Source organism: Sus scrofa, chromosome 12, assembly GCF_054392235.1.
Source record: "Sus scrofa isolate SSC_HxYL_T2T_F1_AM1 chromosome 12, Sscrofa_HxYL_maternal_Yorkshire_Landrace_v2.0, whole genome shotgun sequence".
Lineage (NCBI taxonomy): Eukaryota > Metazoa > Chordata > Mammalia > Artiodactyla > Suidae > Sus > Sus scrofa.
In genome coordinates this window covers 64,635,771-64,663,184 of record NC_139394.1, presented here as the reverse complement: position 1 = coordinate 64,663,184, position 27,414 = coordinate 64,635,771, and the positions used below count along the sequence as shown (strand labels likewise).

The following is a 27,414-nucleotide window of genomic DNA, read 5'->3' as shown; positions in this document are numbered from 1 at the left end:
TTGCTGCAAATGGCATTATTTTGTTGTTTTTTATGGCTAAGTAGTATTCCACTGTGTGTGTGGGGGTGTGCGTGTGTGTGTATACACATATACACACATACATACCACATCTTCCCTAATCCAATTGTCTGTCGATGGACATTTGGGTTGTTTCCATGTCTTGGCTGTTGTGAACTGTGCTGCAGTGAACATGCAGGTGCATGTGTCTCTTTCAAGGAAAGTTTTGTCTGGATATATGCCCAAGAGTGGGATTGCTGGGTCTTATGGTAATTCTATGTATAGATTTCTAAGGTTATCTCCAGACTGTTTTCCATAGTGGTTGTACCAGCTTACATTCCCACCAACAGTGCAGGAGGGTTCCCTTTTCTCCACACCTTCTCCATTTGTCATTTGTGGACTTATTAACGATGGCCATTCTGACTGGTGTGAGGTGGTATCTCATGGTAGTTTTGACTTGCATATCTCTAATAATCAGTGATATTGAGCATTTTTTCATGTTTTTGTTTGCCGCAAATGGATTTTTAAAAAAATGAAAGAGGAGTTCCCACTGTGGTGTAGTGAGTTAAGGATGTGACTGCAGCAGCTTGTGTCACTGTGGAGGTGCAGGTTTGATCTCTGGCTTGGCACAGTGGGTTAAGGATCCGGAGTTGCCACAGCTGTGGTGTAGGTCACAGCTTCACTCTGATTTGATACCTGGCCCAGGAACTTCTATATGTCGCCAATTCAGCCAAAAAAAAAAAAAAAAAAAAAAAAAAAATCATGGATTAAAAAAAGAAAAAGGCCAGCGGTTCAGTGACCTAGAGGATAGCAGAAGAGTAACTGGTGGCTCTGAAGGAAACTAGGAATAGAGGAGACAGGAAAACATACCTGAAGAAATAATAGCTGAACATTGCCCAAATTTTATGAAAATTACAAATACACAGAAGCAGAAGTTCAGTGAATGCTAAAAACAGTAACATATACATTCAAAAAGTACAACAACGCATTCTGTAATCAAACTACTGAAAACAAGTGAAAAAGAGGGAAGTCTTAAAAGCAATGAGAGAAGGAAAAAAATATATATATATATATATAAATAAAGGTAAGAATGGACAAAGACTTCCAGTCAGAAACCATGAAGGCCAGGGCACAACCAACAACATCTCTTGATGCAGAAAGAAAATAACTGTCAACCTAGAATTCTATGTCCACTGAAAGCATTCTTCAAAAATAAAGTGGAAATAAACTTTTTCAGGTAAATAAATGGTGAGCGAGTTCACTGCCAAAAGACCTACACTGAAAAAAGAAGGTTCTTCAGGCAAAAAGAAAATGATAACAAAAAGAAACCTGGAAATAGGCAGTGAAAGGAGTTAAATCATACACATGTGGGCAATCACAGAAGGAAGAAAACATGGAGCAGAAATCAGCACTTTCTTAAAATAGTGTAAATGGATGAAGCTAAAGCTGGTTCTTCAAAGAAAAGAATCTACTAAATTGATAAGCGTCTAGCTAGACTAATAAAGAACAAAAGGGGAAAAGAAACACATTACCAACATGCGGAAAGACACCACAGCAGATCTGAAAGACACTGAAACGGCATGGAAATAAAGAGCAGAACAACGTATGCCAAGATAGTTACTATCAGAGCTCCCGGTGTGGCTCAGCAGTAACAAGCCTGACTAGCATCCATGAAGACACGGGTTGGATCCCTGGCCTCGCTCAGTGGGTTAAGGATCTGGCGTTGCCATGAGCTGTGGTGGAGGTCACAGACTCAGCTCGGACTTGGTGTGGCTGTGGCTGTGGTGTAGACTGGCAGTTACAGCTCTGCTTCGACCCCTAGCCTAGGAACCTCCATATGCCGCAGGTGTGGCCCTAAAAAAAAGGCAAAAAAAAAAAAAAAAAGATATTTAGTATCTTGAACAAAAGTTACCCAAAGTGACTCAAAACAAGTAAAGAATCTCAATTATAACAATTAAAGGACTTGAATTCTTAAGTTAAATTCTTTGCACAAAGAAAATTCTAGGGGAGTTTCCCAGTGGTTAACAAATCCAACGAGGAACCATGAGGTTGTGGGTTCGATCCCTGGCCTTGCCCAGTGGGTTGAGGATCCAGTGTTGCCGTGAGCTGTGGTGTAGGTTGCAGACACGGCTCGGACCCCACGTTGCTGTAGCTCTGGCATAGGCCGGCAGCTACAGCTCCAATTCGACCCCTAGCCTGGGAACCTCCATGTGCTGCAGGAGCAGCCCTAGAAAAGGCAAAAAGACAAAAAAAAAAAAAAGAAAAGAAAAGAAAATTCTAGGCCCAGATGGCTTTGATTCTATCAAACATCCAAGAAAGAAAAAATACTTATCCTACAATGACTCTGTAAGAAAATACAAGGAATACTTCCCAAGCTAACAACATCCTTCCTTAATGGTGAAAGACTGAATGATTCCGTCTTAAGAACCAGGCAAGGACGTCCACTCTCAGCCTTCTATTCTACGCTCCACTAGGGGTTCTAGCCAGTGCAATAAGCAAGAAGGAGAAAAGACATCTGGTTTGCAAAGAGAGAAGCAAAGCTGTCTTTATTCTCAGGCTACAGGATCATACATAGAAAATCCTGTGGAATCCATTAAAAAACCAGTAGAAATAACAATTTTGCAGGATACATGATCCATATACATAGTAGCAGTAAAGAGCTGAAAGCTGAAATCCAAAAAGCAGTACAAGGTACAACTGCATCAAAAATATCAAATATTGGAGTTCTTTTGTGGCTGAGCAAGTACAGGATCTGGCATTACCACTGTAGCAGCTCAGGTGGCTGCTATGGTGCGGGTACAATCCCTGGCCTGGGAACTTCCACGTGGGCAGCCAATAAATTAGTTAATTAAATGCTTAGGAATAAATGTGACAAAAGATGTACATGACCTGCACAATGAAAATTACCCAACATTACCGAGAAGCATTACGGCAGACCCACATAAATGGAGGGAGACGCAATGTTCACGGACCAGAAGATTCAAAGGGAAGATGTCAGTACTCTCCCAAATTAATTTCCAGATTTAACATAATCACAGTAGAAATCCAGGAAGCTTTTTTTGCAGACATTGACAAGCTGATTCTAAAATACTAAGGACATCACAGAAATATAAAGGACCATAAGAGACCACTACAGGCAACTATATGCCAATAAAATGGAAAACACAGAAGAAATGGACCAATTCTTAGAAAAGTACAATCTTCCAAGACTAATCTAAAGATGAAATAGAAAAGATGAATGGACCCATCACAAGTAATGAAATTGAAACTGCGAATAAAAAACTTCCAACAAACAAAAGTCCAGGACCAGATGGCTTCACAGGCGAATTCTATCAAGCATTTAGAGAAGAGCTGACACCACTCCTTCTGAAACTACTCCAAAAAATTGCAGAGGAAGGGACACTCCCAAACTCACTCTATGAGGCCACCATCACCCTGATACCAAAACCAGACAAAGATACCACAAAAAAAGAAAACTACAGGCCAAGTTCACTGATGAACATCGATGCAGAAATCCTCAACAAAACACTAGCAAACTGCATCCAACACGACATTACAAGGATTGTACATCATGATCCAGTGGGATTTATCCCAGGGATGCAGGGGTTCTTCAATATCCGCAAATCCATCAGTGTGACACACCACATTAACAAACTGAAGAATAAAAACCATATGATCCTCTCAGTAGAAGTGGAAAAAGCCTTTGACAAAATCCAACACCCATTTCTGATAAAAACCCTTCAGAAAGTGGGCATTTTTCACAGAACTCGAACAAAATATTTTAAAGTTTGTTTGGAAGCACAAAAGACCCAGAATAGCCAAAGACATCCTGAAAAAGACAAATGGAGCTGGAGGAATCAGGTTCCCTGACTTCAGACTATACTACAAAGCAACAGTCATCAAAACTGTATGGTACCTGCACAAAGACAGACATATAGATCAGTGGAACAGGATAGGAAGCCCAGAATTAAACCCACGCACCTACAGCCAACTCATCGATGACAAAGGAGGCAAGAATACACAATGGAGAAAAGACAGCCTGTTCAATAAGTGGTGCTGGGAAAACTGGACAGCCACATGGAAAAGAAGGAAATGAGAACACTCCCCAATACCATACACAAGAATAAACTCCAGATGGAGTAAAGACCTAGATATAAGACCAGACACTATCAAACTCTTAGAGGAAAACATAGGCCAAACACTCTATGACATAAATGAAAGCAACATCTTCTCAGATCCACCTCTTAGAGTCATGACAGTAAAAGCAAAAATAAACAAATGAGACTTAATGAAACTTAAAAGTTTCTGCACAGCAAAGGAGACCCTAAACAAAACAAAAAGACAACTCACAGAATGGGAGAAAACATTTGCAAATAAAATGCTAAGGACTGGAGTTCCCATTGTGGCTCAGTGGTTAACCCGACTGGTACCCATGAGGACGTGGCTTCAATCCCTGGCCTCGCTCAGTGGGTTAAGGATCCAACGTTGCCATGAGCTGTGGTGTAGGTCACGGATGCAGCTTGGATCCCATGTTGCTGTGGCTGAGGTGCAGGCCAGTGACTGTAGCTCTGATTTAACTGCTTGCCTGAGAACTTCCCTATGCTATGGGTGTGGCCCTTAAAAAAAAAAAAAAAAAAAAAAAAAAAAAAAAAAAAAAGGTGCATATGCTCTCCCAAGGATACTGTAAGAAAATAAGCCAAAGCTTATTTATGTAATCTAGATACAACATACACAGATATATACTTTCTAAATATTTTTATTTGTGATAATCAAAAATTGGAATAAGTAGATAAACAAACTGAGATGTATCCATACCCAGCAATAAAAAGAAAATAATTATTATGATGTGCCAAAATATGGCTAAATCTGAAAAACATCATGGGAAGCAAAAGAAGCCATTGATAAAAGAATTGCTATGAAACTGAAGACAATTCTAATCTGTTGTGATACACAGTTTCCTGGGAGCTGAGGTCTGGGCAAAGCTGGGAAGGAAGCCTGACCTCGATGGGGCACGAGGGAACTTTCTGGAATGACAGAAATGTTCATTTCTTCATTTTGGTACTGCTGTTATGGGCGTATGATTCTGTCAAAGTACAGACATATAATAAAATTTTATTATATACAACTAAGTCCTAAAGTTGATTTTCTTACAGCAATAGCAGCAGCAATAATAATCCAGGAAATCAGTGATGAGATGAATAGTACTGGAGCAGGGAGAACACACAACCAAAATTCAACCCCAGTCACAGTAAGACTCCTCAATCCAGCAACAGTAAGTGACTTCTTCAATCGCCAAAAACATGCAACGAGCATTATACTTTCCAGTGAAAGCTGAAAGTTTCCCTAGACAGAAGCGAGACGCCCATTCTCAGTGTGCACTCTTGACCACAATTCAAAGGAGTCTTCAGTCGTGTCCAGTAGAACCCAACTGTATTTGCTGGTAATTTGCTTTCATGGCCCCTCAAATAACCATTTCATTCCTTCCCTTCTCTTTTTCCACAAACCTCTCACACCTCTGCCCCTGGTCTGCTCTAAACTGATAACTTCACCTGTTTTACTGTCCACAAGGTAACACAATACAAACTCATCTTCCTACCATCAACTCTCTCGAGAAGGTCGAGGTTCTTTAATTTATCACAAATAATAAAGTAGCTCATAAAGTAAACACACATACTTAAAATCTTAACACAGGAACTGACTCTCACTCAAGAGAGGCCAAGTAAACCTTAACACTGAACCAGAATTTAGGGTATAAACATAGGTCTTAACTTAGAAATTCTAAGCAACTGATACTTTTTTTTTTCTTTGTCTTTTTAGGGCTGCCTCTGAGGCATATGGAGGTTCCCAGGCTAGGGGTCAAATCAGAGTTGTAGCCAGTGGCCTACACCACAGCCACACCAGATCCAAGCCATGTCTGTGACCTACACCGCAGCTCACAGCAACGCCGGATCCTTAACCCACTGAGCAAGGCCAGGGATTGAACCTGTGTCCTCAGGGATGCCAGTCAGGTTCATTTCCGCTGAGCCACAACGGGAACTCCAGCAACTGACACTTTTCTATCAACACCTCCTACAGTCAGAAGCAAAGAAACTGGAGTAAAGCCACAGGAAGAAGACAAAGATACTCATCCATAACTTCTGGTTTCCCACCTTTGAGAGTGGTTTTTGCCGCTAAAAAATATGTGACAATTACGACAATTATATTTGGTTTCTGACCAATAAATGTACTAAATAGGAAAAGTAAAGAAAAGCAAAATCGGAGTTCCCATCGTGGCGCAGTGGTTAATGAACCCAACTAGGAACCATGAGGTTGCGGGTTCGATCCCTGGCCTCGCTCAGTGGGTTAAGGATCCGGCAGTGCCGTGAGCTGTGGCATAGGTCACAGATGCAGCTCGGATCTGGTGTGGCTGTGGCTGTGGTGTAGGCTGGCAGTTACAGCTCCACTCCAACCCCGAGCCTGGGAGCCTCCATATGTCACGCGTAAGACCCTAGAAAAGACAGGAAAAAAAAAGAAAAGAAAAGAAAAACAAAATCTCTATGCAATGTGCATAATGTTTGTTCCTTACCTGCTGGTGACGGGCGCTGGGAAAGGTGTACTGAACCGAGTGCGAAGGGTAGCGACTCTGCTCTGTGCTGAACGCCCCCTGGTTGGGAGGATAACCTGAACTTGACATTCTCAGGACAGAGGCCTCACCAGGCTGGGAGGTCAAGGGCAACAAAAAACCATGCTTCTAGGAAATCACCTAAACAGGATCAGGGAAAAACAGAACAGGTAAGAATTATAGCACCAGGTGTACTTCTAATAATCTAGAACTACAGTTACATACACAAAACCACTCTTATCAATAAGAGCTCTCTCTCATGTAGTTGCTTAATGTAAAAGAAGTTACTGGAGTTTGAGAAACATTAACAGGTCTTTTCCTCGACACCTAAAAAAGGTTCTTTAACACACCACAAATAATACCAGTAGCTACATAAAGTAACCACATATAAAATATACACCCGGGAGCTGGCACATAGCAACTGCTCAGTAAATGTCTTTTTTAAAAAAAAATGTCTGAAAAATAAATTGAATATTACAATAACAAAATTCTATGGCTGTAAATTTTGGGATTGTGAAAAAATCAACTGTTAGAAGGGTTCAAGAATATTTATAAGGTAAGCATTTGTGCAGAGGAAATATTAGCTTAATTAAATTACTCTGCCCCAAAATAACACGCCAGGAAGGTACTAGGGAAGGAAAAGCTCTCAAGGAGGAACAAAGCGAGCCTGAAACCTCAAGGGAAATAACTGCCAAATTTTTTTTGAAAATTTGGATTTTGGAAAAACTTGCATCTGCCACCAGAAGCCTGACCTCTCCCCTCATTTAAAGACGCAGTGGTTAACGAATCCAATTAGGAACCATGAGGTTGCGGGTTCAAACCCTGGCCTCGCTCAGTACATTAAGGATCTGGCGTTGCTGTGAACTGCAGTGTAGGTTGCAGACATGGCTCAGATCCTGTGTTGCTGTGGCTGTGGTGTAGGCCGGCAGCTGTAGCTCCAGTTTGACCCCTAGCCTGAGAACCTCCATGTGCCGCGGGTGCGGCCCTGAAAAGACACACACACACACACACACACACACACACACAAAAGACATCTCTGGCAAGACTGGTGTTGATATTAACAAGCCTGAGTTGCTGATTTTACACAATGAAATTTAAAGATCTGCATAATTCAATGAATCCATATTTTCTGAACGACCAATACAGAATCCTCAAGTACAAAACAATTAAATGAAACGTAAGACAAACCAATAAATCTTTAATGTGACAGAATATGAAAGGTTTTATTGATATGGTTGCAGATTCCATGCAGCAACTAATCTTTTTTTTTTTTTTTTTTTTTTTTTTTTTGTCTTTTTGCTATTTCTTTGGGCCGCTCCCGCGGCATATGGAGGTTCCCAGGCTAGGGGTCGAATCAGAGCTGGAGCCACCGGCCTACGCCAGAGCCACAGCAACGGGGGATCTGAGCCACGTCTGCAACCTACACCACAGCTCACGGCAACGCCGGATTGTTAACCCACTGAGCAAGGGCAGGGACCGAACCTGCAACCTCATGGTTCCTAGTCGGATTCGTTAACCACTGCGCCACAACGGGAACTCCAACTAACCTTTAAAAACTTACCACTTGTCCGGTTTGGGTGTGATATCAGAGGATATCCACAATTATGTATAAAGTCTATTAAAATACCCCCTACCGTTTATTTTTAACGTTTTTGTCTTTTTTAGGGCTGTACCCGAGGCATATGGAGGTTCCCAGGCTAGAGGTCTACTTGGAGCTGTAGCCACCAACCAACACCACAGCCACAGCAATGCCAGATCTGAGCCATGTCTGTGACCTACACCACAGCTCAGGGCTATGATGGATCCTTAACCCATTGAGCGAGGCCAGGGATCGAACCCATGTCCTCATGGATGCTAGTCGGGTTCGCTACCCACTTAGCCACGACAGGAACAACCCACCCCTCCCTTTTAAAATCGAATACATATCTATGTGAGGTTAGTTTTTCCCCATAAACTTCCATCAAAACAACACACTGGAGGAGTAAATGAAAAAGCAGGAGTGAGGATCAAGCTGTCTTCTCAGATTCTAAAGGGGTCTGCACATCTGCACAAAGGTAAGACAAGATTTTGTTCGGTTCTTTTGGAAAATACTCATATAAAAATATTATTTGTGGAGCTCCTGTTGTGGCTCAGCAGAAATGAACCCTACTAGTATCCATGAGGACACAGGTTCAATCCCTGGCCTCCCTCAGTGGGTTAAAGATCCTGCCTTGCTGTGGCTGTTGTGCAGGCTGCCAGCTGCAGCTCCAATTCGCCCTCTAGCCTGGGAACTTCCATATGCTGCAAGTGAGGCCCTAAAAAGACAAAAAAATAATAATAAAATTAAAATATATAAACCTCAAAAAAAGTAAAGCTTAGTGAAAACAACTTAAAGCACGATACATATATCAGAAACATAAAACAACACTACATACTATTTATATATACACATAGTTATTCTTTGCTTCCATCACTTAAGGGATTTGGGAAGACAGCAAAATTCAGCCAGCCAACTCAATCCAACTTCCCCATTTTAATCAACAAATTCTTTACCCAGCTAAGCTTAGAAAATAAAATTTTCTAGAGGACTGCCTTTCACTCTAACCTTAAAACAACACTTAAAGAAAGAACTTTCAGGATGTTCCATGGTACCAGGCAACACACATTTTAAATCACAGGCCATCCCGACTACTCACTGCACTTCCCAGGGGAGGAGCTAGAAGACAGACCCCGACAGCATTTGCCTGCTCCCTCCCAAGGCCCCAGGCAATGAAGGCAGAAAATCCAAGTATCAGGAGGCTGTCAGGTTGACCCAACTAACAGCTCGGGAATCTGAAGCATGGAGAAATTCACTAACTTTTCTATGCCACAAAGCTGTGTGCAGCAGCAATGGGAGAAGGCAGTGTTTCCTGTGATGCTGTGCAGCTTTCTCGGCAGGTAGTGGCTACTCTGAGGAGCTGAGGGGTGGCTGAGACCACACATCAAAACCACCCGGGCAGCCCTCCCACACCCAAACTTGCAAGCGAAGGGGAAAAGCCAACACGTGGGGTTTTGTTGGTGGGGGTGTTCAGTTTGTTTTGGGAAACATATTCTATGTATGATTTAAAAGTTTCTAAAAGTACCATAAAAAATCTCCTCCAGGAGTTCCCGTTGGGGCTCAGTGGTTAACGAATCTAACTAGGAACCATGAGGTTGTGGGTTCAATCCCTGGTCTCGCTCAGTGGGTTAACGATCAGGCGCTGCCGTGAGCTGTGGTGTAGGTCACAGACTCGGCTCGGATCCTGCATTGCTGTGGCTGTGGTGTAGGCCGGTGGCTATGGCTCGGATTAGACCCCTAGCCCCGGAGCCTCCATATGCCGCGGGTGCGACCCAAGAAGAGGCAAAAAAAAAAAAAAAAAAAAAATCTCCTCCTCACCCTCGTCCCAGCCTCTAGGCCGTTCTCGCCCCCGGAAGGCAACCAAAGTTTCTAGTTTCTGTTACAACCTCAGAAATAGCACATGTGCGTGCGTGCGTGCACACTCTCTCTGCCCCCAAATAAACGGTAGACACAGACCACTATGTATATAAGATACAGAACACTGTGCACACAGTATAAATAAGACATATAGTATATACAATAATACATAACATTATACAGAATGTTCTATGTCTTCCTCTTATGAGGCCGTAAAGAGCCTCTTTCTAGTGCAGTAGAGTGTTGCCCTGCATGAATGTTCACAAGTATTTTATAAAGTTTTCCAAGTAATTCCGATCTTCCCCTAAGAAATGCTTATGTGATGTGTCTCTAGCTCTCCTCCCACCTCAGACGTCCTAAGTAAATAAAGCTATAAATGGAATGGAGAGGCAAAAGGAAAGACCTTAGCTCAAGGTCATCCAAATTTTTTTCCATCCGTGGCCTACGGGATGAGAACTCTACGCAGACCGTGTTGTCTGCGGGTTGTTTTCATTCTCAGTAATGGTGAGTCCTGGGCTCAACACGTGCATTCAGTATCACTCAGACATGAGTCAAACGATCTGTCCACGTTTCTCCAGCTCTCACGACATCCTAGTTTTCTGATATGACTTGTAGTTAAGTTTAACTCGAATGTCTTAAAAATAAAATAAGGTTAGTTACCATCAGCCCAGCACAGGTGGAATAAAGCATCAGCAAAACTGGAGAGGAGCCCTCCTGGCACACCAATTGCTGTTGGCCTCCGGTCACAAGAACTGCACCTTGGAGCCCACTACCACCTTCTTCCCCAAAACTTACCCATGAGAAGTACGGCAAGAGCTCAGACCTTTTCGTTTTTTAACCAACACTCTTTCCTCAAACATCTTACATGGAAGCCGAATGTATAAAACATGCAAAGAAATCCTCTGAGTCAGTGAGAACCAGGAACCCAGCAGGCGGCTTCTCAGTCTCCGCCCCACCCCGTCCTGCCTCTGGCCCTTCCTCCAGTCCTGGCTCACCAAGACCTCGCCGCAAAACACTTTACTGTTTGAAAACAACCAAAGTGAAAGAATCCAGTTTAGTCTGGGACGCAGTGGAAAAGAATCCGACGAGGAACCAAGAGGTTGTGGGTTCAATTCCTGGTGTCGCTCAGTGGGTTAAGGATCTGGCATTTCTGTGAGCTGTGGTGTAGGTCGCAGACGAGGCTCGGATCCCGTGTGGCTGTGGCTGTGGTGTAGGCCAGCGGCTACAGCTCCAACTGGACCCCTAGCCTGGGAACCTCCATATGCCTCGGGTGCGGCCCTAAAAAGCAAAAAAAATGAATCCAGTTTAAAGTAAGGCTAAAGAGGAAGGAAAAACCTTAAATGGCAGATTCAAACTTTTCAGTTCTGTTCATAGCATCAAAACTCATTAACTCACAGTTAGTTGTATGCTTGACTCATGAAATGTAAAAACTCTGTGAAATGTTTAAGAAACCTGGTCAAGGTTTTATATACAATCCTCATATCCTAAAATATACAGCCACAGTTTAGGATGAAAATAACACACTAAAGCCAGAGGTCATCGGCGTACGTGAGGACAGCACATTTTTTGTGAATTTCAGAGATAAACTCAGAACGACTCTCCAACATTGTGCAAAGAGGTAGTAAAATATAGTAAAATGAAATCAGTCTATTTACATTTTCTTAATCTTCCCCTATTAACGTAATAAAGACACACACACACACACACACACACACAAATTACTCAGAGGAAACTTATTTTAAAAAACAAAATTTCAAACGCAAGCCTAAAAAAAAAAATCAAATCCCTTCTCACCAGGAACTCTTGGCTTTTGGCCGACAATCTCTGCATAACCAAAATGTACTTGGATAGGTTTTCAAGGTGGCCTAAGCTATCTTGGAAAAAGAGCTAAAAATACACTTTGTCGTGGCAGGACTACAGATGCCTCTTTAGACAGCAAGAGGGACAAGACTGACAACAGACGTGGCATCCGCATTTCTCCAAAGCAGAAAAGGGACCCTTTAAACACACAACTCAATTTTCTTTTAAATGATCAAATAAAACTTTGGACTCAAGCGTGGGGTGGGGAATGGCCTCCGACATGGAGGATGCCAAACATGAGGTCTTCAAATGAGGCAAACGGGGCTGCCTGATTCTCACAAAGCAGCTCAGCTCTGTCCAACTCCCAGAGGGCGTTAGGCGGGAGGCTAAGAATCTTCCAACCAAGATTTGGAGAAAGCCTATCTGGGCCCGTCTTGGGGTGCAGCCTCCAGGAGAAGAGACAGAGGCCAGAAACCAAGTGACTTCTGTGATTTGTATGAGATCGGAGTGGCGTGCCATTGGACTAGAATGTCTCCTGTAAAAGAACCTAAAGCTTTCTTCCCTTTAGGGAAAGACAAAAACAAAAAGAGGAGCTACTCTGGGGGCAACGCCATTAGCAAGGCGTTTCCTTTGTGGCCTCTTCTGACTTAATGACATCTCATTTAGCCTGTCCTACCCCAACAAAGTACAACATTGAAGGAAAAGCGTTAATATGGGCACAGTCATCTGATTAATCTCAGAATGAAATACACGATAAACACGTCTTGAGTGAAAACAACACGACTCCACCCCTCCCTAAGGTGAGAAAGAAGCTTCCCAGACGGCCGCGGGAGCCCTGAGAACTCCGGCGAGGGGGCGCTATACCGACCTGAGCCTCTAAACTGAGAGACATTCAGAATGAACAGATTTCAAAACCAGAATGGACAACCATTTGCCAACTCTCTCCTCCATCAGCACAGAGAAAGAAGAGAGTACTGAGATCAGAAAATGTTTGACTTCAGATGCTTGGCCAGAAGTACTGGATATGACAATGGATATGACAATGCCACTTGTCAAGCCTTTGTTATACACCAAGCGGTGCAAACTGAGAAGGCGGCCAGCAGGAGCTCACCTGCAACACCAGTTCCTTCCCGTCGCCAAGGAAGGCTTCGGCAGGGCTAAGCAACTTCCCTGGGTTATTTTCTTAGCTCAGGAACAGGTGGAAGATCGCACTCTGCTGCTTTCCCTCTGACCCACTGAGAGACTGCTAACAGTCAGGAAGCACATAAAACAAGGCGAACGAACAGACACTCCTTCTATGATACATAGGAAAATAAAGTAGGGGGAAAAAGCAAATGACTTAAAAAGGACTGAGTTCTACACAGAACACCCCCCCACACCTGTGTGGGCAGGGACGGCCCCAGCACCTAGCAGTAACACCCAGCCCAAGGGCAAGTCCCAGTCTTCCCCATACCGCCCCCAGGCCCCCCCGCCCCCCTTCTCCAACTCAACCACCCTCACCCTCGTCTCCTGCTGCAAGAAACTCCAAACTGGACCTCCCATGTCAATGCTTCCTCCACTCAAAAAGCCCGACTTCTGTAAACCATGAATCAGAACATGCCACTCTGCTGTTCAGGGCTCCCCAGGGGCTGCCAGGCCCAGACTCCGACTCCTCCCTGCGCCCTCGAGGCCTCCTGAGCTGCCTGCTTCCTCCTGGGCTGCTCAGGAGGGCCAGCAACTCGAGCTTCCTCCCAGCTCGATCGCGGTGCCAAGCCCTCCCTCGCCTGGAATGCTCGTCCTGGCTCAGGCTTGGGCCTGAGGACGCCTCCAACTTGGGTCTCAGTTCAAAGGCCGTCTCCCGGAAAGGCCTTTCTCGACCACCCTCCAAGACAGGCTCCCACTCTCTTTGTTCCATTATAGACGAATCATAATTTGAAATAGGTATTTGTTTTCCTTACACTGTCCTCCCCTACCAGAATACAAATTCTGTTTGATTCTCCACTATATTTGCTGGACAAAAGAAAGAAGGACCATGAAGAACTTACTTGAAGAAAACCTTGAAAATCGACAGAAAAGCATAATCGTCTATCTGAGCAAAAGGAGAGGAAGTACACAAAGGTGTCAACATTAACCTGGGAGATCAATATTCTCCATCAAAGCCTCAGCCAGATTTCTTTTTTGAACGTCACAGAACGGTCCTAAATCCAAAAGAATACGCAAACCAAAACCGCCCAAGTCAGAAGAAAGAGGAAGGAACAGGTGCCTGACCTTATCGGTATTAAAATCATGAAACAACAGTCATTTAAAGGATAACGTACAACAAGAGATCAAGAAAACAGAACAGATGAAAAACACTCCAAATATACTGAGTAAATGACAAAAAGGGCAAATCTAGTCACTGAGGCAAAGACTGGATAGTTCACAAAATAGTGCAACACAACCAGTTATCTGAGGGGAAAAAGTACAAACCTACATCCTTCCATAATACCACCCACCTCATCTCCTGTACTAGAAATATATTCCAGATGGACCGAAAAATTAGAAATTTAAGAAAAAAATAACAGCAAAAGAAAAGCAAGAGTTCCCCTCGTGGCACAGCAGACACGAATCCGACTAGGAACCATGAGGTTGTGGGTTCGATCCCTGGCCTTGCTCAGCAGGTTAAGGATCCGGCGTTGCCATGAGCTGTGGCGTAGGTTGCAGACGCAGCTCGGATGTGGTGAGGTCGGCAGCTGCGACTCCGATTTGACCCCTAGCCAGGGAACTTCCATGTGCCACAGGTGCAGCCCTAAAAAGAAAAGAAAGAACGAAATACCCCAAAAAAGTATACAGTCAAGTCTTCTAGCTCATGTGTCTCCGTTTCTCAGTCTCCTTCCTACAACTACTGACATTACCAGTTTCTTGGGTTTTGGCTCAGAAATATTCTGACAGGAAAGCAAGTGTGTATACATTATTTTTCCTCCTTAAAACAAGCATGAGCGGCGTTCCATGGCTCCGTGGGTAACGAACCCGACTAGCATCAATGAGGACGAGGGCTCGATCCCTGGCCTCACTCAGTGGGTTAAGGATCTGGTGTTGTCGTGAGCTGTGGTGTAGGCCGCGGACACGGCTCAGATCCTGCCTGGCTGCAGCTGTGGCTGTGGTGTAGGCCGGCAGCTGCAGCTCCGTTTCAACCCTTAGCCTGGGAACCTCCATGTGAGCATGTGCAGCCCTAAAAAGCAAAAAATGAATAAATAAATAAACAAGCAAGCAGTAGCATACTATACTTAATATTCCTCCCTTTGCTTTTTCAGTTCAATAGATGACTATTTTATTTTATTTTTTTAGATGAATATTTTAAAGCTTAGAGTGAGGAAGGTCCAGGCAGAGCATGAAACTCAGAAGCCACACAGAGCTCAACAGGGAAGACAGCCCACATTCACTGAGATTTTGCTGACTGTGTGCCAGTCACTACGCTAAGTGCTATTTACAAATAAGGAAATTAAGGCTCAGAGGGTCAGCAAGGCACACAAGGTCACGAAGCCAGCACACTTCCCGGCTGTGTTTATCTGACTATGTGATACTGAAAAGAACAGCTGGGAGCTAAGGAGAGGGGCACATGTATGAAAAAAGTGAATGCCCTCATATGTAAACAGCTCTTCAAATCAATCTGAAAAAGACCAACAATTCTACCAAAAATAACCAAAGAACAAAAGCAGGTAATTTCAAAAAGAAATACGACTCCAGTCATCAAAAAATGGTCAAAGTCAAACATGATTGATAAAAGGCCAAGAAGAATCACTTTTTTCCCCCTACTTCTTAAACCCAAATGTTTTTTGTTTGCTTTTTAGGGCCGCACCTGGAGCATATGGCAGTTCCCAGGCTAAGGGTTCAATCAGAGATACAGCCACCGGCCTACACCACAGCCACAGCAATGAAGGATCTGAGCAGAGTCTGCGACCTACACACAGGCAATGCCAGATCCTTAACCCGCTGAGTGAGGCCAGGGATCGAACCCACAGCCTCATGATTCCTAGTCGGACTCACTTCCACTGAGCCATGACAGGAACTCCTTAAATCGTCAAAATGTTTTAATGTGTAAATCCAGGGCTGGCCAGAGTCTAGGGCGTCCCCATACGCCTGTGACAATATCCATCCAAATCTACACTGTTCGTGTAACTCCACTGTAGACACCTACGCCACAAAGCCGCTTCCATAAATACACGTAATACACACACACACACACACACACACCCGACTACAGCTTTGTTTTCCCAACAAAACGCAACACCAGTGGCCATAAAATGATTGAACAATTGATGGTATTTTCTTTCACAAAAGGAGTACCATGCAGCTATTAATGACAGAAGCCACTCTAGACACACAAAGGTCCAACAGCAGTATACACAACAACAGTGCATTCTAAGTCCATAACATAAAAAACAGCACACACACTCACAGAAAAGAAAAAAGAAAAAAAAAAAAAAACTGAAAGAATATACACTTAGCAAATTACATCAAGGAAGCAGCACTTTCAATTTCTTTATATGCTTCCATATCATACTTGTGTAAAATAATGTATCACCTACAATAAAAAAGACAAGACTTTAAAATAACACCCCCCTTAACTGAGTAAAACGGTTTCCTATAACAGAGTAACTGTATCCTTCCCTCCCCCTACCCCCCCCACTCCCCAGCCCCCCACCCCCTCATTTTAGTCCCCCCTCCCTTCGCTCCTCCCGCCTCTCCCCCTAAACAACACGAACTGTCAATGAACTACACACTCCCTACCTCTGGCATATTTGTGCAGTGTATATTTTAGGCCATAACTCCTAGAAAGCACAAAGTTCTGGTTTCATTCCAAATCCATAAAAGTCATTGTTATTCAAAATGGAATTAAAAGAACTTAATCAAAAGTAACACAAAGTTAAATGTCTCTGAACTCCCGCCGAAAGACACAATGATTACTATTTTAAACAAATATTTCAAAATTATACAAATCCATATGCCATTGCCAACAGAAACAGCTGCCTGAAACAGACGACTCTGACTCTGAACTGTATGATACCCGAAATGTCAAGAAAAGAGTCTGTCCCTTAAATAAAACGTCTGGGAGTGGGAGGCAATCTGTAAAGGTGACCCTGATAACAAATGAGTCAAATTTTCCTAGAAAAATGCAACCGCCACAATTTATTCTGGTCCAGTATCAGTTTATTTAAAAACAAAGAAAAACAAAAACAAAAACAGAAAAACAGCCCAAATTTTGTTCCCCAAGCAGAAACTGGGAGGGGAGCAAGGGATCAAAATAACTTGGTAAACTTTTCTCTTCCTTTGCTGCAACTGACTAATCTAAAGATTTAATTTTTGTATAAAATTAATCAAGTACTATTCTTTCAAAGGGATCCCCTCAAAGGGATTCTATAATAATTCCATAAACTAACTATTCCTAATTCACATTTTTCTCTGGCACTAAAACAACTCCAAAATCCCCTGCATATATAAATTAACACATTTTTGTTCCAGCATTACCTGGGAATACAAATAATCTGAGATGAACCAATCCAACACTTACTTCCTCTTTCTCCCCCAAATCCTAGTAAGGTGAAACACTTTTTAAAGAAATGCTTTGATAATTCACTCATTACAGACATTTTATCTCACTGACCTGAGAATTTCTACCTGTTTTTTAATTTCCAAAGACTATTTACCATCAAATTCTCACACGTGTATCAGTCAGCTTCCACAATAACCACACCAAATACCTCTAGCAGCTAGGCTCCTTTTCACGCATTCAACAAATTTTTACTAAGCCATTTCTGGGAAGAGTGTTATTCGGGGAGTGGTGACGGAGGAAGGATCAAAAAAATCACAGAGATACAGACATGCCCACAACCGGCTTAGAGTCTACTGAGGACTAAATGGACACGTACATAAACAGCCATGATGCTCTAACAGAGGCAAAAGTGAAGCATTAAGAATTTCCAGGAGTTCCCGTTGTGGCTCAGCGGTAAGAACCCAACTAGTACCCATGAGAGTGCGGGTTCAATCCCTGGCCTTCCTCAGTGGGTTAAAGACATGGCACTGCCGAGAGCTGCGGTGCAGGTCACAGGCAGATGCTGAGGGGCTCTGACATTCTTGTGGCTGTGGTGTAGGCTGGTAGCTGCAGCTCTGATTTGACCCCTAACCTGGGAACTTCCACATGCCTCAGGTGTGCCCCCCCCCAAAAAAAAAGATTTTCCAGACCCAAAAAGACAGGTTTTCAGAGAAGAGGAAGGAGACTTCCTGGAAGAAGTGATATGTGATCAAAAACCCTCAAAAAATAGGCAGTACGTAGGTGTGACAGAGTTTGGAAGAGTAAGGTAGGGAAACAGGATTCCAGAAAAGAGCATAGAATGGGGAAAAACAACCCTTCTTAATTCAACACAATATAGCCATTTTACTTAACAGCCCAAAAGAAATAAAATGCCACGCTTCAGTATTCATGGGAGGACATTAGCTGAAAAAGAATATGCCTTTTCCTTTGCAATAAATTCTATGGCACAAGTACCTATAGAAAACTAACATTACATAAGAGCTCTACAACGCAGTATTAAGAATATAGTTTGCGTTCACATGGCTTATCTAAGCTTTTATGTAACAACTGAAGTTTCTCACACTTAAGAAAGACAGAAAGTCCAGAAGTTTGAGAGCAAGTGAAACAAGCAATTTGCTAATTTATACAATGATTTAACCCATCTATTTGTATCTCAAACGCCTAACCTTTGGCACAATAAAATTTCCATCACTGTCACAGTGACATTCCGTGAAGGGCCAACGGGTCCAAATAACCTCCAAGGCGTTATTGTTTAAGAAGACATCCATCGTAGCAGATTAAAAATTCAACACACTAATAATTCCCAGTGACCGTATTACTGATGTAGATCAATGCAATTTTTTTCAAACTATTATTTTCACTGCAGAAATTTAAACTTATGGAAGTACCTAAATTCAACACCTAAGCTGAGTAAGTGAACTCCCACTCCCCACCCACCCTGATTTTTGTCTGAAGTAGTTGTCAATCAGCACACTGAATCACCCCACGGTGTAACAGAAGGAGCCACCCTGGATGCCAGAAGCCCGGCTGCTGCTGCCGGCCAAGGGCAAGAGTCTATGCAGACCACCTCTCTTCTGCGACCCTCCGTTTAGTCACCAGAAAAACAGTAAGAAGAGGTCACCTACATGACTCTACATTCTGTAATTCTACACTAGCGGCGTTTCATTTCAACCCGTTTAGACTCGTTTTTGAGATGACTTTCAGGTCAGAGTCACAGCACACACGTGGAAGAGTCACACTGAAGAACCCCAGGAACATTCCCATGCCTCTGTATGGTCTCATTTCCACATGCAAAGAGAATCCCAAAAAAGGCTGCTGGATCTGAAAACAATCCAAGTAATATCCAAGTAATATTTTGACCACACAAGCTTCTGGGGCAGAAAAAATGGGAAAAGAGTAAAAATGCTCAAGGAAAACCACCACCAGCAGTAAACCAAAATAAAAAACAGATGCTCTACCGTTACTGCTGCATGACAGAAGCTTTTCATAGCTTTTCGATTCTCCCAAGATGTCCTGATAGAAAAACAATGTTTTCTTAACCATCTATCTCAACGTACTTTGCGTCCTCAAACCTGAAAAGGACGAAATGTGAAACGCTCTATTGACTGAGTTCTTTGCGCACAGCTACAGCTCGTCTGCTCAATCTTCTACCTTTCCAGCGTTTAGAGATGTGCCCTGAGCAAAAGCACGCCGCGCCAGCTGGACAGGTGAACGAACTACACACCAACAAAGAAGCCCATACATAATAAACCCTCACCAACCCCGGCTCCTGCTTCGTACCACATTCCAGTAAAACCCAATCTCTGAAGCGAGTGAATTCGAGGTCTCCGTCAGCCTCCGGCAGCCGTTAAGAATTTGAAATTGCCCTTAAGACAGACGGCAACATACAAGTAAAAATGAGTAACAAAACCAGCACACACAAAAAAGCCGAGTGACAAACAGCCTGACATTTACCTACATCAATCCTTGGCCTATTTAAAGCCCTCTGCTTTCTCCTGTAGACACAGCAATGGGAAGACAGCCTCACCTCGTCACAAAATTTAACAACAACAAAAAAACTTGATTCATCTCAATTTGCCTAGCTGTGGAACAAACTTTTACGCCACTGAATTCAAAGAAACATAGTTAATTTTGAGCATTTTGTGCTTTTTCAAAGAATTGTGTGAGCGGGCCAAATTCTTCAGTTTTACTGTATGATTAAATTCAACAAGACAGCCAGTTAAAAATATTTATTCTTCATAGGTCATGGAGAGAATCACAACCACATAGCTATGTCACAGCCGATTAGCAGGTGTACTCCGGTTAGGTTGTAATGCGGAATACACTTTTCTAACTAGAATACAATGTTTATTCATTCAATAAACATTTGCTGTGTCAATATCATACGCAGTGCCTTAGAGTCAGAAAAGGGCCTATCCTGCCTTTGAGAGCAGATAAAACAGGCACATGAATACCTAACTACGAGGTAGAAAGGGCAAATGCCATGAGAAGAGAGAACGCATTTCAGGAGTGCAGAGGGAGCTGTTACCAAGGCACAGAAATGTAACCCTTTCAATCTTTTTAAAGCAATGTCATAACTATTAGTTCTCTTAGGCTCACAGCAACCTGGGAGAGCAGATGTTTCCCTACTATCTGTCATGATGAGGAAACTGAAGCAGAAAAAGGGTGATCAAGCTCCAAAATGACACAGAGTTAAAGGAAGAGTCAGGACTCTGTACTGTATTGTCTCTGGGGGAGGAGTTCAACATATGGCAAGCCTTTTATAAAAGCAAAGAGTATTTTGGAATTGCAAGCAATCCCATCGTTATGCATGTATGTGCATATTATTTATATGCACGTCTGTGTGTTAACCTGGATTTCCATTAACAGGTGTACTCAGAGCGAGGCAAAGTAATTGTCTACTGTAAATACCACAATAAATAAATAAAACCCCCACTGGACTTTAACAGAATGAGAAGATCAACACACTCTTTCTTTCTGCAACAACTTGTGGTTATTTCTTCTGTACTCTTTACCCACGTCTAAAAGGGGTCTGCTCCTGAGCCCAGGCACGTTGGTTCAGCCAATAAATACCTTTATGAAAGGATACATGAAAACATTCTCAAAAAACTATTATACATCAAATAAGGCCATCAACTCTTCAGTTACCCAAGGGACAGTCACATGTGACCCAACAACGGCAGCAGCTGTTGACCAGGATATGTTGAACGAATGAATGACTATTTGGAGGCCTTTAAAACATCCCAGGCCTGTTGCTCTTTACACACGTCCCGCCTCCCATCAATGCCTCACCAGGGCGCACACAAGGAATGCAAATTTCAATACAATTAGGCTGCAATTAGGGAAGCAAATCTGATGCAGGTGAGTAGACTAATCCCAAAGATTAGAATTACCCAGACCTCTACTCGCCAAGGTTAACTCTGCCGCCGCGGCCCTGCGGCGAGCAACACCAGGAAAAGAAAGCTGACACTTCCTGTGCAAACACTTTTCACAAATACCGCTTATTCCCATCCGCACCGTCAATACACGACGCTACCTAACCCGGCTAATTCCAAGAATTCAGTCTCCGCTCCCTAAACCCCGCTCCCCAAGTGCACTTCCTCAAACCCCGTACCCCAGGGCGAGAATTCCCCGACTCCGCACGTCCCAACAGCGGCGCTCAAAGGCAGGAGGGCCCGGGTTCCGAGCCCGCCGTCTCCCCCGCCCACCTTCGCCATTACACCCGGAGCGGCGCGGTGGGAACCGGGAGCCGGAGTTCGCCCTCCGCGCACTTGTCCGCCGCTGTCACCCGCCAGCGGCCACCAGCTCCGCCCCGAGCGAGCGCAGGCCGCCACCTGCGCCGGCCCCACCCGCCGCGGCCCGCGCCCGCCGCGGCCGCCGCGGGCCCGCAGCCCCCTCCCCGAAGGACAGCCCTCGGCGCCCCGGCCCGGCCGCAGCCCCTTCTTCCTCCCAACTCCACGGCCGCCCCCGCCCGCCGGCCCCAGCTCCCCGCCGCGCCCGCCGCCGAGGCGAGAGGCCGGCGCCGGCGGGTCCCGAGCCTCCGGCCCGCGACCGCCCTCGCCGGCCGGGGAAGCCGCCCGCGGCCGCAGCCCCGAGCCCTCGGCGGCCAGGCGAGCGGGGGCCCGGAGGCCGGCTGCGGGCGCCGGGCCTACTCACCGGGAGCTGGCGGGGCGCGGCGGCCGGCGCGCCCCCGGCCTCAGGGGCAGGACGCGGCCCGCGCGCGGCCCTGCCCGGCCCTCGTCGGCGCGACGAGCCGGGCGCTCACTCCTGCCGCCGCCGCCGCCGCCGCTGCTTCGCCACCTCAGCCGCCATCTTGACTCAGCCCCTCTCCTCCCCCCGGCCCGGCGGCCGCGGCCGAGGCGGCTCCCGCGCCGGCTCCTCCTCCTTCCGGAGGCTGGGAGGCCGCCACCCTCCGCCGGCCGAGCGCGGCTGCGACCGCGGCCGGGCTTCCTGGGTCGCCCGCGCGCGGCCATCGCGCCGCGGCCGGCGGCGGCGTGGGGGAGGGAGGGCGCGGGGCCGCGGGCGGCGGGGAGCGGGCCGAGGGGCGCCCGCCCGCGCCGGGGCCGCGGACACGCCGCGCGAGGCCGACCCGCCCGCGACGTCGGTGCCGACTCGGGCCCCGCCGGGGAGCCGGGGCCTGCGCCCGCCGAGCGCGCCCTCGGCCTTCCCCGTCCCGGCAGCTGCCGGGACGGGCCTCGCGGCCGCGCACTTTCCTTAGAGAAGCCGCCGCTCCACGCCCAGAGTTAGGAAGGAGAAGCGGGGTGGTGTCCCCGGGTAGTCACCACAGAGTCCGGGCTTTAAGACACGAGTGATAAAATGGTTCGTACTCAGGACGTCGGGGGCCTTTGCAGACGCTCCCCGCTGAAGTCCACGGTACTGTGTGGACGGCAAGGGGCTCGGCTGGCCCTGAAGCCGGGCGGGCAGCCGAGCTCGCAGAGGCCGCATCGAGCAGAGGGAGCCGGAGCGAGGTGCTGGGAGGCGTCCGCGTCCGCGCACACCCAGCCCGACGCTTAAAGCCTCCGGCCGTTGGGGCAGGACGGCAGGACCGACTTACACTCGGAACGCAGCTTCCGCGAGCGCGGTTTTCCCGCCGGAGCCCGGCTCGGCTGCAGCCTCGCTCCTGCGCAGGCGCAGCGCTCCTCCCGGCATGGAAGTGGCGGGGGTGCTGCTGTGTCTGGCGGCGGCGGTCCTGGCATGGGGCCTCCTCAGGGTCTGGGACGCCTGGGAGCGAATGAAGAGTCAGGAGCAGGCGGGCCTGCCGGGAGGCGGAAGCCGCGCTCTCCTGGTGACCGCGCACCCCGACGATGAAGCCATGTTCTTTGCTCCCACTATTCTGGGCTTGGCCCGCCTGGGGCACCAGCTGTCCCTGCTCTGCTTCTCTGCAGGTAGGAGGATGTAGGCCCGGGGCTGGGAAGGTATTCAACCTAGGGAACCAGGCGCTGACAAAGGCGGCCCCTTCTCTGGGCGCTTACCGAGAATGGGCGGCCCCAGCGTGGGACCTGCAGGGCCAGCCACCCAGGTGAGCTGTGGGACGAGGGCAGCATTCGCGCTCCACTCCCCGTCACCTGGGACTGGAGAGCCCAAGAGAGCAGTCCACTTTTGGGTCCACTCAACACTTGCATCTCCGTTGGGAACTGTGACTGTAGCCGTTATTCTGCGGAATCCTTTTATTTATGAGGAGGGCCAAGGATAATGACCAGACAGACTCTAGGTTGTGTCATGCCCGCTCAGCCCAAAAGTTTTACTTATAACGGGTGCAAAAGACCTCGCACTGCTTTTAGAGTCAGTTCTGCGCAAGATGCATGTGCCAAACTGGAGAGACCATTAGACTAGAAAATAATTGTATAGGTCATTTGACAGTCAGCTCCACCCAGCTTTCACTGAAAGGGCTTTCAGAGACCAAGTCCTCCTTTACCACAGAGAAAGATGAAATGAGCGAACAAATCATGGTGATAACTGCACGACTGTATAAAGAACTGAACTGTACATATACAGTGGGTGAATTGTATGGTATGTAAAATCATACCTCAATAAAGCTGTTTTTAACAAATGCCCAGTGACCTCTTCCCATTTGGGTTCATCTCCTACCAATTCTCTTTCTACGCAGATTTTTCTCGAAAGCACGTTTTGTACAATTTTGTGTTTTTCACTGAACATTACTGTTTCATTCATTTCTCAAATATTTATTAAGAGTGTACGTGCAGTACTAGCTATTGGGGTGGCCAAAATCCTGAACAATGACAACACCAAATGCAAAGGAACTCTGGTTCATCATTGGTGAGACTGCAGGATGGTTCAGCCACTTTGGATGGCATTTAGTTCGGCAGTCTCTAACAAAACCTGACAGATTCTTCCCAAACCATCCAGCAGTAGCCCTCCCTGGAATTTACTCCAAGAAACTGAGAACATGTTCACACAAAAACCTGCACACATATTTAGAGCGGCTTTATTCATCACTGCCAAAACCTGGAAGCAACTAAGTTGTCTTTCAGTAGGTGAATGGAAAGATAAACTGTGGTGGTGCCTCCAGACAGTGGAATATTAGCGTGAGTTAGAAATGAGCTATCAGATCATGAAAAGGAGGAATCCTAAGTGTGCCCGAGTAATTGAAAGAAGACAGTCGGAAAAGGCTTCCTACTGTGGGATTCCAACTGTATGACAATCTGGAAAAGGCAAAACTATGCAGACAGGAAAAAGATCAGCAGTTGCCAGGGGTTGGGATGGGAGGAAGGATGTATGGACATAGCCAGAGGACCAATTTTTAGTAAAAATACTCTGTATGGTGCTTTAAGGATGGATATAGTCAAACGTTATTACACATTTGTCCAAACCCATAGAATGTACAGAACCAGGGGTGAACCCTGATGCAAACTCTGGACTTTGGGTGATGATGGCGTGTCAGTGCAGGTTCATCCTTTGTCACAAAGGTACCATGGGGGGAGAGATGCTGATAAGAGGGATGGCTGTGCACGTGCGGGGGCAGGGAGCATACGGGAACTCTCTGTACCTTCCCCTCAATTTTGCTGTGAACCTAAAACCGCTATTTAAAAAGTCTTGATTAAGGGAACTTGTGATGGAGCCTGATAATGTGAGAAAAAAGAATGTATACATGTGTGTGTGACTGGGTCACCTTGCTGTGCAGTAGAAAATTGACAGAACACTGTACACCAGCTATAATGGAAAAAATAAAAATCATTATTAAAAAAAACTCTTGATTAAAAAAAAACTTTTTTTTTTAAATTAAAAAACGTTGTTCTGGAGTTCCCAATGTGGCGCAGTGGGATCCACGGCATCTTGGGAGCACGGGGACACAGGTTTGATCCCCAGGCAGCACACTGGGCTAAGGATCCCAGGTTGCTTCAGCTTAAGGTCAGCAGTGTGCAGCTTGGATCTGCTCCCTGACCCCTAGAACTCCATATGCCATGGGGCGAATAAAAAAGAAAAAAATAGTAGTAATAATAAAAAGGTTTCCAGGACTTACTCTCCGCCCTAGGTATAAAACCGTGAAAACAAGCTAGGAAAAGACTATGGCTTTGTGGAATTTATAATTTAAACCTTTACCCACGTTGGTAAGAACTGTATAGCCTTTTAGGTGATTTCACAGAAATAAATCTTAGTTTAGTCATCCTTATGGTATATAGATTTAGGAGTTTTTTCCTCCCCAGTTTATCCTAAACCTCTATATGTTTATTTCTTGATTTGATTAACATTTTTCACCAAAATCTCTGGTTGCCAGGAAGATTAAACTGTTTTCTGTGTATATTGAGAATTCTGCTTTGAACACTTTTCCTCTCACTTTGTGCAGTTCAGGATATTAATTGTAAATAGATGCAAGTAATGGCCTCATTTTTTTGTTAGCTTTTAATTTTACTTATGTTTTATACCTCAACTATGGGAATCAAATTATAAGCAACATTAGTTTTGAGATGCCTGGATTTTATTTACAAAGTACTATAGGTACAGTGGATTCTTTAATACATTTCTCCTTATTTTTTAAGAGGTGAGGACCAAAAATCAAAAACTTTTTTCAAATTAAAATAGATAAGGAGTTCCTGACATCGCTCAGTGGAAACAAATCTGAGTAGTATCCATGAGGACGCAGGTTCCATCCCTGGCCTCGATTGGTGGGTTAAGGATCTGGCATTGCTGTGATTTGTGGTGTAGGTCACAGACAAGGCTCGGATCTGGTGTAGCTATGGCTGTGGTGTAGGCCGGCAGCTACAGCTCCAATTTGACCCCTAGCCTGGGAACCTCCATATGCCATGGGTGTGATAATATTATTATTTCAAAAAAATAATAATAATAAGGCCAGGAGTTCCCACTGTGGCTCAGCAGTAATGAACCTGACTGCTATCCATGGAGACTCGGTTCGACCCCGTGGGTTAAGGATCCTGTGTTGCCGTGAGCTGTGATGTAGGCCAGCAGCTGCAGCTCCAGTTCCACCCCTAGCCTGGGAACTTCCAAGGGCAGAGGTGGGGCCCTAAAAAGCAAAAAAATATATAAGATCATGTTCCTTAACACATGCTAAAACGCACTGTCCTTGCTGTCTTTTATCCTCTCCCCTGAATGGAACTTCCCATTCAAATTGTTTTCTCTTGTAATGTTTTAAATTACTTTTTACAATCCCAACTCATTAAAAATTGAATGGATTAAACATTACCCACCTTCATAACGAATTCTGACATGAAAAGCAGGAAACTAATAACGTGTGATGTAACGTAATGACAACGAATTGTGTGACATGGAAACACTGTGGACGTGAAATGGGGAAAAGCACGAGCGCTCTTTGCAGGGGCTGGATTAACGAAACTTCTCAAAGGTTTTCTTTTGAGCTGGTCTTTAAAAATGGGACTTAGGAGTTCCCGTTGTGGCACAGCGGGAATGAATCCGACCAGGAACCATAAGGTTGAGGGTTTGATCCCTGGCCTCTCGCTCAGTGGGTTAAGGATCCAGCGTTGCTCTGAGTTGAGGTGTAGGTCGCAGACGCAGCTCAGATCCTGCGTTGCTATGGCTCTGGTGTAGGCTGGCAGCTACAGCTCTGATTCGACCCCTAGCCTGGGAACCTCCATATGCCGCGGGTGCGGCCCTAAGAAGACTAAAAATAAAAATAAAAAAATAAAAATGGGACTTAGGTATACAGGAGATGGGCCAAGTCGTTCAGGGCAATAGTAACAGCTTAAGTAAGCCTTAGACTCATTTGAATAATTCATTCTAACTACATCTCCAGTTTTAGGGGTAGGGAGAGGCAGAAGAAAGTATATTTTGTTACTAGTGGCTCATTTAATACTCTCAGCAATTGTATGATAGGTGTTATTAAATATACAAATTCAGTATATTTGGGATTTCTAAAAATATGTGATCTTAAGTATTAACTACCTTCTCTTAGAAATGGAATAGCAGTTGTCTCATGGCACAGCAGGTTAAGGATTCAGCATTGTCACTGCAGTGGCTTGGGTCGCTGCTGTAGCACAGGTTTGATCCCTGGTCCAGGGACTTCCACATGCTGCAGGTATAGCCAAAAGAAAAAAGAGA

General features: G+C 45.3%; 2 protein-coding genes across 46 annotated transcripts in view; one reads left to right on the top strand and one right to left on the bottom strand.

Moving 5' to 3' along the window:
- The window catches only part of NCOR1 (nuclear receptor corepressor 1), a 135,720-nt gene extending 112,716 nt beyond the window's left edge, over positions 1–23,004 (bottom strand). For 33 of the 45 annotated variants that reach the window (XM_084986270.1, XM_084986278.1, XM_084986295.1 and 30 more), the window contains exons 1-2: positions 22,710–22,902; positions 6,563–6,739 (exon numbers count right to left, since the gene is read on the bottom strand). In XM_084986270.1, the coding sequence (XP_084842396.1) occupies positions 6,563–6,670 (108 nt within the window). In that variant the 5' untranslated portion in view covers positions 6,671–6,739; positions 22,710–22,902. Of the gene's footprint in view, positions 1–6,562; positions 6,740–10,434; positions 10,699–13,331; positions 13,507–21,590; positions 21,668–22,038; positions 22,216–22,709; positions 22,903–22,936 lie in introns of those variants that run through there. The other 12 variants (XM_084986271.1, XM_084986277.1, XM_084986285.1 and 9 more) reach the window with 5 other exon arrangements.
- A 10-nt stretch (positions 23,005–23,014) lies between these two features.
- Positions 23,015–27,414, top strand: part of PIGL (phosphatidylinositol glycan anchor biosynthesis class L) — a 39,558-nt gene continuing 35,158 nt past the window's right edge. The window contains exon 1 of the mRNA XM_003132024.5: positions 23,015–23,267. Within this exon, the coding sequence (XP_003132072.1) occupies positions 23,030–23,267 (238 nt within the window). The 5' untranslated portion in view covers positions 23,015–23,029. The remainder of the gene's footprint in view (positions 23,268–27,414) is intronic.